This window comes from Salvelinus alpinus, chromosome 1 (assembly GCF_045679555.1).
Source record: "Salvelinus alpinus chromosome 1, SLU_Salpinus.1, whole genome shotgun sequence".
In the NCBI taxonomy this organism is placed as follows: domain Eukaryota; kingdom Metazoa; phylum Chordata; class Actinopteri; order Salmoniformes; family Salmonidae; genus Salvelinus; species Salvelinus alpinus.
Genome location: NC_092086.1, coordinates 43563554 through 43575368, shown reverse-complemented (window position 1 = coordinate 43575368; position 11815 = coordinate 43563554). Strand labels below are relative to the sequence as shown.

At 42.6% G+C, this 11815-nt stretch overlaps 1 protein-coding gene across 1 annotated transcript; it reads left to right on the top strand.

Moving 5' to 3' along the window:
- Positions 1-3931: 3931 nt before the first annotated feature.
- Positions 3932-8886, top strand: LOC139577070 (thyrotroph embryonic factor-like). Its single transcript, XM_071403833.1, has 4 exons — positions 3932-4220; positions 4908-5318; positions 5724-5941; positions 6204-8886. The coding sequence occupies exons 1-4, from the start codon at positions 4181-4183 to the stop codon at positions 6417-6419; spliced, it is 885 nt and encodes a 294-aa protein (XP_071259934.1). The 5' UTR covers positions 3932-4180; the 3' UTR covers positions 6420-8886.
- The last annotated feature ends 2929 nt before the right edge of the window (positions 8887-11815 follow it).

Genomic DNA, 11815 nt, shown 5'->3' with positions numbered 1-11815 from the left:
ACCCTCTCGTAATCATTTTGTTGTCTGTGTTTACAAATAGCTTGTTCTTTCCATAAATCTAGTGAGGGAAATCGAACAGCAAGTACCAGTGACACGCTCAATTCAGAAGTGGTCTGATGAAGCAAATTCTAAGCTACAGGACTGTTTTGCTAGCACAGACTGGAAAACAGTGCCTTCAGAAAGTATTCATCACCTTGACTTATTCCACATTTAGTGTTACAGCCTGAATTCAAAATGGATTAAAGAAATACATGTCTCACCCATCTACACACAATACCACATGATGACAAAGTGAAAACATGTTTTTAGAAATGTTTGCAAATGTAATGATAATGAATAATGAAATACAGAACTCTCTCTTACATAAGTAATTACATGTTAGAATCACCTCTGGCAGCATTTACAGCTGTGAGTCTTTCTGGCTAAGTCTAAGAGCTTTGCACATCTGGGGCCTCATTTATCAATATTGCGTAGAAACTATTCTAAAATACTACTTACAAGCGGAATTTAGAATGTTTGAACACATAGAAAAAGTGTGATTCAACAAACAATCCTACCAGTGTCATACTCACACCAGTAAGAGAACCAGTGCTTGTGCACGACCGTGGCTATTTGCATTTTGAAACACCCCTAATTAACCATATGGCCAAAATCATCCCAAAAATATAAACGCATCATGCAACAATTTCAAAGATTATACTGAGTTACAGTTCATATAAGGAAATCAGCAAATTAGGCCCTAATCTATGGATTTCACATGACTGGGAATACAGATACGCATCTATGGGTCACATATACCTTCAAAAAAAAGGTAGGGGCGGGGATCAGAAAAACAGTCAGTATCTGGTGTGACCACCAGATCCTTGCGACATGGGGCCATGCATTATCATGCTTAAACATGAGGTGATGGCGGCGGATGAATGGCACGACAATTGGCCTAAGGATCTCGTCAAGGTATCTCTGCATTCAAATTACCATCGATAAAATTAAATTGTGTTCGTTGTCTGATAGCTTATGTCTGCCCATACCATAACCCCACCGCCACCATTGGGCACTCTGTTCACAACGTTGACATCAGAAAACTTGTCGCCCACACGACGCCATACACGCTGTCTGCCATCTGCCCAGTAAAGTTGAAACTGGGATTCATCCGTGAAGAGCACACATCTCCAGCATGCCAGTGGCCATGGAAGGTGAGCATTTGCCCACTTTTACGATACCAAACTGCAGTCAGGTCAACACCCTGGTGAGGACGACGAGCATGTAGATGAGCTTCCCAGAGATGGTTTCTGACAGTTTGTGCAGAAATTCTTTGGTTGTGCAAACTCAGTTTCATCAGCTGTCCGGATGGCTGGTCTCAGACGATCCCTCAGGTGAAGAAGCCGGATGTGAAGGTCCTGGGTTACACGTGGTGTGCGGTTGTGAGGCCGGTTTGACGTACTGCCAAATTCTCTAAAATGACGTTGGAGTCAGCTTATGGTAGAGAAATGAACATTATATTCTCTGGGAACTGCTCTGGTGGATATTCCTGCAGACAAAATGCCAATTGCTTGCTCCCTCAAAACTTGAGACATCCCTGGCATTGTGTGACAAAACTGCGCATTTTAGAGTGGTCTTTTTATTGTCCCCAGGACAAGGTGCACCTGTGTAAGGATCATGCTGTTTAATCAGCTTCTTGATATGCCACACCTGTCAGGTCAATTGATTTTCTTGACAAAGGAGAAATGCTCACTAACATGGATGTGAACAAATTTCTGAACGACATTTTTTAGAAATAAGCTTTATGTGCGTATGGAACATTTCTGGGATCTTTTCTTTCAGCTCATGAAACATGGGACCAACACTATATTTTAGTTCAGTATAAATTGATCGTAAATGTTGTGACCTGACTAAATAATAGCCATCTTCAAGTACTGTCTGTAGGGTCTATTAGATTGGCATTTGTAGAAGCTTGTCAGAGTCTATAGAACTTTATTATACATTTAGGTGCAAGTCTAGATACAAGGTAGCCTACTGACCTATTTTCTGGGCTCGTATCACCTGTATTTTAACCTAGATAACTATTTGTGGCTAGTTCCTCCCTCATGTACACACTTAGACTTTTGTTTACTCTGTAAAAGTTCAGATGTACTGTTACTGTACCACTCTGTAATGTATATTGTACAGTGAGTGAACAGTTGAGCTGTTGCATATAGAGAGAGACCTGCTAGAATAACATTGCATTGCATCATATGTTGTGTTGCCATAAAGTTTCATATTGTCTGAAGGTCAGACCTAAATCCACTGTACAAACTGTCTTCATACAAAATATGACACTGACCTAAATAGATAATACATGAACTAAAACTAGAACTCAACGAATCAGATTTAATTCACCCAATGAATGAAGCCCTTAATTGGTTCCAGGTATGTCCAACATGGGCTATTAAGTATTGTTACTATTTTTGGAATGACTGGATTGTACTTTTTTTTTAAAGAGCAGTGGTGGAATGTGTTCAGTACATCATGTTCCTGTCTGAACATCCTGCAACAAAAAACAGACTAATGTTGAAGCCCCATTTGGATGCGCGTGTGCGGGCAGAAATGTGAGAATTCTAGTCTATTAGCATATCGGAAACCATTATCAATATAACAATTTTATTGATGTGGTGTAAGGTGAGGGGATATGACTCATATGTTATTAACACATTTCCAATCCAATGGTAGAACGGTTGCGCTGGGTGTAAATACATGATAGGGACACGCCAGCTGTTCAGTATAGTGCGAGCTCGTGCTTCCTGGGCTACCCGTCGCCCTGCTTTTGCACGTGCCATAACCACGCCCCTCAACAGCTTGTCTCTGCACGTGAAGGAGAGAAAAGAACACACGTGTTTTGTTTGGCCACGAGTGTGGATACAAATGTATCAATGTATAATGCATCCAGTCATCATGTCGTGCGGAGGAGAAACTGGATGCATTGCATCGTCATATAAAACGTATGTAAGTATCCAACGTGGATGGATCCTCAACTAGATTCAGCCGCGGGCCATTTTTTTCTTGAGTGGGTGGTCGGGGGCGGACTATAATAAAAAAATAAAAGTAGACTGCAAATTAACCGCAAGAAGCCTTAACAATGGCGCTCATTGTAAGAGTAGGGACGTTCACCCCGGTGTCATGGCTAAATTCCCAACCTGGCCACATTCCATCATGGCCACCTAATCACCCCCCTCATTCCTAATTGGCATATATCACTGCTCACCTGTCCAACTGGTGGCTATTGTGCGGTGAGAGTTCTGGCACAATCCCTGTGCATCACTGAGGTGGGTGCTACTCATTGATGTTGGGTGAGGTGAGTTTCACCCTACTATGTAAGGAGTACCTCAGTTGGTAGAAAAGTGCTATATAAATCCAATTAATTATTATTATACGACCACATATGTCTATATGAGTGGGAATACTGGGGAACAGATGTTCAAAATTAAAATCAATTGGAGCTGATTTCCTGGTGTTTTTATCTCCAACAATGAAAACAAAACATGTCTTCTTTTTTTCTCAGAAAACTTGGGGGGGCCAAATAAAACCGCCGCCGGTTGGGGAAGCCTGGCCTACCACGATTTGATGTAGCCTAGTAGTTGACATCAAATGTCGCGAAGCATCCTTGTCCTCGTCTCCTCCAGTTCCCAGGGTCAGTGAATGGCCATAGTCATACAGTTCTAGATCTATCTGGTTTAGCTAAATGTAGCAACAATAGGAGTCAGGAGACACTATATTGACATTCTGCACGCAATGTACAGTTATTTCCGTGCGAAGGCTTGAAACGGAGTGTTGCTTCAGCCAATGAGCTCCCGGTGTGTACTACTGCTTCTGTTTTGACTGGCTCACCAGCGAGTTTTCTATGTCAGCTACTTAACATTAAAAGATACATATGTGACCAATCCACGCCGAGTATTTTCTGAAGAGGCGTATAGCTCATGAATAAGAAAACAGTGCTCGCAGTAGGCTACGACCATCGGGATCTGTGGTGTTTGTTTTGACAACGTTTTAATTTGTGAAACGGGTTTCAAAGCAACAGACTGAAACACTGCTTTGACTTCATTTATCCACGGATATTGCTAACAGTGCCTGGGAAACTACACTCAAGGCGCCTCTGCAGCCTAGGTCGGATCCACAGAAATCGTTTCCTATTGTTTTGAAGAAGATTATGGACATTCCCCCACCTAATATTCTAGAAGGCGACGATGGTAAGACTAGCCTACTGGTGTCGTTGTGGATGAATTGAGAGATCCTTTCCAATGTCCACATTTTTTATGTGAACTGCATTGATCTGATGTGGACGTTGACTTCGCGGACATGTTGACTGGTGTATGGAGACGTAGTAGTGCTTTTAATGAGCGTGTGTGTACCTTCAAACAACTGGACACATTTTTTTTTTTAATCTGCTATGTTTGATCATTATATATGACTAGTTCAATAGTTGTTCAAATGTGCCAAGTATAGAGCAGTACTGGGGAAGGAAACCCTTTGTACTTTCTGATTGCTGTTCCAGTTTCCCCTGAGGCACTGAACTGAGTGAGGGAGGGAAAAGAACATAAAGTTCTCACACCTCCCTATTTGTCCTAGAGCACTGCAGTCAAACCGTTTTTCACATACAATATGAGTACATAATTTTCTTGCATTTGAAGGGCAATTAATATTTTTTTCACGTTCGTTTTTGTGTTTAGGGGCTGTGTTGACAAGTCCAGATTTCCCTTCCCCATTGTTTATGGGTTGATGCAGCCCCCTTTTCCCTCATTCTGTCATTTCACCACTTATTTTTTCTACTTCTTTCCATGACATCAGACTTCTATCTTCCTTTATTTACCATCCTGTTTGTGTTCACATGGTCGTGCAACCTTCACCCATTATGCTCTTCACGGTTATCTCCACAGAAATAGAGAAGAAGAAGTTGTGCTCTGCTGATAATGGCGAGGCCGGTGTTGGAGGGGCCAGTGCTGGAACTGGAGGTAACGGCATTGGAGGGGTGTCCGCCTCCCTTACGCCTGCCATCTGGGAGAAGACCATCCCCTATGATGGGGAGACCTTCCACTTGGAGTACATGGACCTGGATGAGTTCCTGCAGGAGAATGGCATCCCAGTCACCCTAGAGGAGGAGCTGCAGAAGAGCCTGGCCCAGGTGGAAACCAAGGGGACAAGACCCCCTTTCACCACCTCTGACACAGAGACTGTCACACTCACCTTAGAGCCAGCTGAACAAGAGAAGGAAGAAGAAGATGGGGACGATGAAGATGCTGTGTCTGGGTTTGAAGCAGCGGAGGTTGAAGTGTCTAAAAATAAAAAAGGTACATTGTTGGGGCCCATTGTTAAAAGCCCAGACACGGTACCACTGTAAAACATTCTACCTTTGAACTCAACATGCACATACACTGACACTGTAATAGACGCTTGCAACATGCTGACACTAAATACTCCCATATTGTATTCAAATGTCAAATAGACTTACCCGACACACTCGACACCTTGGACACACATGGACATGTACATGTGAAACCTGAGCTCTACAGCATTAACAAATAGCAGTATTCATATAGTGCTGACCTTAGTATGTCTTAAGGAAAAAATCTAGCAAACAGTTAGAATTTTCTATTATTTATAGCCTTCAAGATTATAAGAACATACTTAACAGCCACCAAAATAAAAAAATATATACTCATACTCATCATTGAACTGACTTTGTCTCCCTCTAGAGGGGAAGTCTGCAGACCGACTCACACCCACTCCCATCGACCCGGAGGACATTGAGGTGGACATCAACTTCCAGCCGGACCCCACAGACCTGGTGCTGTCCAGTGTGCCTGGGGGTGAGCTGTTCAACCCACGCAAACACAAGTTCTCTGACGAGGACCTCAAACCACAGCCCATGATCAAGAAGGCCAAAAAGGTCTTTGTGCCCACTGAGCAGAAGGTAAGATGACCGGTGAATATTTGTTTCAGGGAGGTGATGAATGATGGAACTGGTTGTTCTGAAGTAGGTTAATGAGAATGTAGCCACTGCAATTGGGAACCAAATAATTATTGGTTGATGAAGATTGTAGTATCACTATGTTACACCAGAAAAATTCATGAGTGAGTAGTAAGCCATGAAATAAAGGGGCTTGTCTGGGATTAGGGATGTTTCCACAACACTGATTCTATTATTTTGTATTAAAATCCTCTGTCTCCCACAGGACGATAAATACTGGTCGAGGAGGAAGAAGAACAATGTGGCAGCCAAACGTTCACGTGACGCCCGGCGGCTGAAGGAGAACCAGATCACAGTGCGCGCTTCGTTTCTGGAGAGGGAAAATGCTGCGTTGCGGCAACAAGTGGCTGAGTTGCGAAAGGACTGTGGTCGCTGCAAGAACATCATGTCCCGATATGAAGCCAAATACGGACCATTGTAAGGGACAAACTTTATCTTTCAAGAAAATAACCGAAAAATAAAAACGCCCCCCAAAATGCAGACACAAAGAGAATCTGAATTGCACTGCTTTCATGGTGAACGCCGGTCACTGCGTCAAGTTCTAGATCCTTTCCAACATGACAGTGGAGGCATGGATACACACTGTCAGTGAGCCAGGCAGCAACATGGCGAGAGGTGGACACGAAGACTGGCTCCTACACATACAGGGACTCAATTACAGACATAACATGTATATTGTCTACTGCTAGTCAGGTCTTATCACTGGCCAGAGAAGTCAGAGAAAGCTGGTGGAGAAAAGCAGGCTTGTGAAAAGAAGCGCTTAAACGTTACACACACACATTTATACAGCGTATTAATGGGTTGTTTTGTGGACCAAAGCATGAACATCATCAGTGATGAGTAGTGAATATTGAAAGTTGTCCCCCTGCCCTCTTCCCACTGTTTGCAGTAACTGACTGTCTCTCCTCGGTTTCAAGTACTTGTGCAGAGGCTCTGAAGAAGGACATGTGAACTCTTGATTTATTCATAATTGGGTAGGGGAGAAAACAATGAATAACAGAACTGACAGATTGAGGGTTGCACCTCCGTGACCGTACACAGGAAATAATTGATATTGGTCAGACAAAGGGTGAGATAGTGGTGTTTTCCTGTCACAGCTCTTCTATGTCTGTCTTTGTTTGTACCACACACTGAAGTGTGTGTGTGTGTGTGTGGAGAGAATTCTTTGTACATAGTTTTCTCCCTGCACCACATAGATTGTGTTACCCCTGTTTTGCACTTAACCCTTCCAAAGCAACACCTTGTGGGTGAAGATTAGATATAGGGCTGGGTGGGTACTTTTTTCCTATTACGACATGACCCACACATTTTAAGCAATTGTTTATACAAAAACTAACTCTGCTTCTAATATCTTTCCCCAAAAAACAGTCATTTTGGGGGAAAGAGGTGTTTTAAAAAGTAGTATGGCCTTTCTAGGGAGTTTTTTCTAGCCACCGTGCTTCTACACCTGCATTGCTTGCTGTTTGGGGTTTTATGCTGGGTTTCTGTACAGCACTTTGAGATATCAGCTGATGTAAGAAGGGCTTTATAAATAAATTTGATTTGATATGGCACGGTCTGTCTTTTCTCAGTATGTTTATTGCTCATAGATCAGGCATTTATAAGGGCCCTCACTGGTGGAGGGGTATTTAATATGTATGTTGGTTTATTTCATTGTTCACTGCAAGAAGAGGGCACTGTATATTTGTGCCTCCTGTAGTTTGTCTGGGATTAAGAGTCAGTTATTTTGTCAATACCTGTGTCTTTTTATCTTAATTTACTGCTATTCCTTATGTTTGTTGAATAGCTATTATGATCAATGCTGTATTTATTCTAACAATGCATCTTGATTGATGTGCAACAATCTGTCAGATTTATATTTCTTTAGAGGAAAGAAAACAATGAACCAATGACTAAGCAGGGATCTCAATGGACAAACTGTGGTTTTAGATTTTTTTTTTTTCAACAAGAATTTTACAGAAATATATATTTTTTTCTAAAGACAATTTCCTATTTACCTCATCCAACACTTCCATTGTTTAATGCTCCTATCTTATTGGATACCAATAATTTTGAAGGGTTGGGGTGCCTATGACAATGTTGACAGGAATTGTGAGCACAAGAAAGGTGGTTTTGGTTAAGTTTGATCAAAAATGATAGGTCTCAATTGTTGCAAATACTACACAGCAGACTTAAGTAAAGGGACTCGATCTCTTAAGTGTCTGATGAATTTGTGTTCCTGTGCCGATCTTCATTATGATGCATATTAGAATGATTATGATGCATATTATCATTATGATGCATATTAGAATGATTATGATGCATATTATCATTATGATGCATATTATCATTATGATGCATATTAGAATGATTATGATGCATATTATCATTATGATGCATATTAAAATGATAGGGCTCAATTGTTGCAAATACTACATAGCAGACTGTTAAGTAAAGGGACTCAATCTCTTAAGTGTCTGATGAATTTGTGTTCCTGTGCCTATCTTCATTATGATGCATATAGAATGATTATGATGCATATTATCATGATGCATATTAAAATGATAGGCCTCAATTGTTGCAAATACTACATAGCAGACTGTTAAGTAAAAGGACTCAATCTCTTAAGTGTCTGATGAATTTGTGTTCCTGTGCCGATCTTCATTATGATGCATATTAGAATCATACATGTGGCAATAATATTAATTTTACTCTGCTTTGTTTCTGGTGTGTTTCTGTAAAATAACTATGATAGACAAAATGTTGAAATGGCGCAAAGTCATGTGTGCTTCCAATTAAGTTTCCCAGTAATCCTGCTGCACGAAAATGTGTTAATGGTGTAATGTTTGCATATGTTTTACACTAAGTGTATGTACTTATGTCTGTAAATTAAAGGATCAAAACAAATATTTCCTGAATTTGCTTCAATGGAAGGCATTGCATTGCGCTGACATTCTTATCTTGTATGCTTAGGCATATACTGTAGTTGTTTAAACAGTGATTTTAAGATTGGTGCAGATTCTTGTCAGATCGATAGACCAACATTTAGGTATGATAGTCATTTTAGTATGATATGAAGTTAAAGCTGGATCAAAGCCAGTTTGTATGTAGAAATGAAACTCCTCAAGTTGTCCCAAACTATGTTAATTTTCTTTGTAGAAATTCCTCTACAATCTACATGACAAAGCAAAAACAGGTTTTTATAAATGTTTGCACATGTGTAAAAAATGTAATAACTATTCAAAGTACTTTACTTAGTACTTTGTTGAAGCACCTTTGGCAGCAATTACAGCCTCACATCTTCTTGGGTATGACGCCACACACCTGCATTTGGGGAGTTTCTCCAATTTTTCTCTGCAGATCCTCTGTCAGGTTGGATTGGGGAGCATCACTGCACAGCTATTTTCAGGTCTCCAGAGATGTTCGATCAGGTTCAAGTCCAGGCTCTGGCTGGGCCACTGAAGGACATTCAGAGACTTGTCCCGCTGCCACTCCTGCATTGTCTTATTAAAGGGGGATAACCTAGTCAGTTGTACAACTGAATGCCTTCAACTGAAATGTGTCTTCTGCATTTAACCCAACTCCTCTGAATCAGATTGGTGCAGGAGGCTGCCTTAATCGACATCCCTGTTTTCAGCGCCCGGGGAACAGTGGGTTAACTGACTTACTCAGTGGCAGAACAACATATTTTTACCTTGTTAGCTCTGGGATTTGATCCAGCAACCTTTCGGTTACTGGCCCAACACTCTAACCACTAGGCTACCTGCTGCGCCATATACAGAGGGTACCGGTACTAAGTCAATGTGCGGGGGTACAGGTTAGTCGAGGTAATTTGTACATGTAGGTAGGGGTGAAGTGACTATAATAAACAGCGTAGCAGCAGTGTAAAAAACAAATGGAGGGGTGGGGGGTGTCAATTTAAACCGTCCTGTGGCCATTTGATTAATTGTTTAGCAGTCTTATGGCTTGGGGGTAGAAGCTGTTAATTAAGGAGCCTGTTGGTCCTAGACTTGGCACTCCGGTACCGCTTGCCTTGCGGTAGCAGAGAAAACAGTCTATAACTTGGGTGACTTGGGTCTTTGAACATTTTGGCTGTGTGCTTAGGGTCGTTGTCCTGTTGGAAGGTGAACCTTCGCCCCAGTCTGAGGTGCTGAGCGCTCTGGAGCAGGTTTTCCTCAAGGATCTCTCTGTACTTTGCTCCGTTCATTTTTTCCCTCAACCCTGACTAGTCTCTCAGTCCCTGATGCTGAAAAACATCCCCACAGCATGATGCTGCCACCACCATGCTTCACCGTAGGGATGGTGCCTGGTTTCCTCCAGACGTGACGCTTGGCATTCAGGCCAAAGAGTTCAATCTTGGTTTCATCAGACCAGAGAACCAAGTTTCTCATTGTCAGAGTCCTTTAGTGCCTTTTGACGAACTCCAAGTGGGCTGTCATGTGCCTTTTACTGAGGAGTGGCTTCCATCTGGCCACTCTATCATAAAGGCCTTATTGGTGGAGTGCTGCAGAGATGGTTCTCCCATCTCCACAGAGGAACTCTGGAGCTCTGTCAGAGTGCCCTTCTTCCCCAATTGCTCAGTTTGGCTGGGCGGCCAGAGTCTTAGTGGTTCCAAACTTCTTCCATTTAAGAATGATGGAGGCCACTGTGATCTTGGGGACCTTCAATGCTGCAGACATTTGTTGGTACCCTTCCAAAGATCTGTGCCTCGACACAATCCTGTCTCGGAGCTCTACGGACAATTCCTTCGACCTTACGGCTTGGTTTTTGCTCTGACATGCACTGTCAACTGTGGGACGTTATATAGACAGGTGTGTGCCTTTCCAAATCATGTCCAATTCAATTGAATTGATACTGATAATCTATTATTGAGAAGAGAATTGTATTGGATTCACCGTTTGTGTACCATGTCTCCTAGAGGTCTGAACCAAGAGTTTAATATCAGACTCTTTCTTACATGAATATGTCACTTTGATTTGTCTTGCCTTCCAGGTCACCTACTTGGTCATTTTGCAAAATATACACTGCTCAAAAAAATAAAGGGAACACTTAAACAACACAATGTAACTCCAAGTCAATCACACTTCTGTGAAATCAAACTGTCCACTTAGGAAGCAACACTGATTGACAATACATTTCACATGCTGTTGTGCAAATGGAATAGACAAAACGTGGAAATTATAGGCAATTAGCAAGACACCCCCAATAAAGGAGTGGTTCTGCAGGTGGTGACCACAGACCACTTCTCAGTTCCTATGCTTCCTGGCTGATGTTTTGGTCACTTTTGAATGCTGGCGGTGCTTTCACTCTAGTGGTAGCATGAGACGGAGTCTACAACCCACACAAGTGGCTCAGGTAGTGCAGCTCATCCAGGATGGCACATCAATGCGAGCTGTGGCAAGAAGGTTTGCTGTGTCTGTCAGCGTAGTGTCCAGAGCATGGAGGCGCTACCAGGAGACAGGCCAGTACATCAGGAGACGTGGAGGAGGCCGTAGGAGGGCAACAACCCAGCAGCAGGACCGCTACCTCCGCCTTTGTGCAAGGAGGAGCAGGAGGAGCACTGCCAGAGCCCTGCAAAATGACCTCCAAGCAGGCCACAAATGTGCATGTGTCTGCTCAAACGGTCAGAAACAGACTCCATGAGGGGGGTATGAGGGCCCGACGTCCACAGGTGGGGGTTGTGCTTACAGCCCAACACCGTGCAGGACGTTTGGCATTTGCCAGAGAACACCAAGATTGGCAAATTCGCCACTGGCGCCCTGTGCTCTTCACAGATGAAAGCAGGTTCACACTGAGCACGTGACAGACGTGACAGAGTCTGGAGACGCCGTGGAGAAC

Bases quoted from the DNA above. Each gene is read 5' to 3' on its own strand.
- LOC139577070 (XM_071403833.1), top strand. From the start codon at position 4,181: ATGGACATTCCCCCACCTAATATTCTAGAAGGCGACGATG. The intron at 5,319-5,723 runs GTACATTGTTGG...GTCTCCCTCTAG, and splicing joins AGTGTCTAAAAATAAAAAAG to AGGGGAAGTCTGCAGACCGA. The intron at 5,942-6,203 runs GTAAGATGACCG...TGTCTCCCACAG, and splicing joins TTGTGCCCACTGAGCAGAAG to GACGATAAATACTGGTCGAG.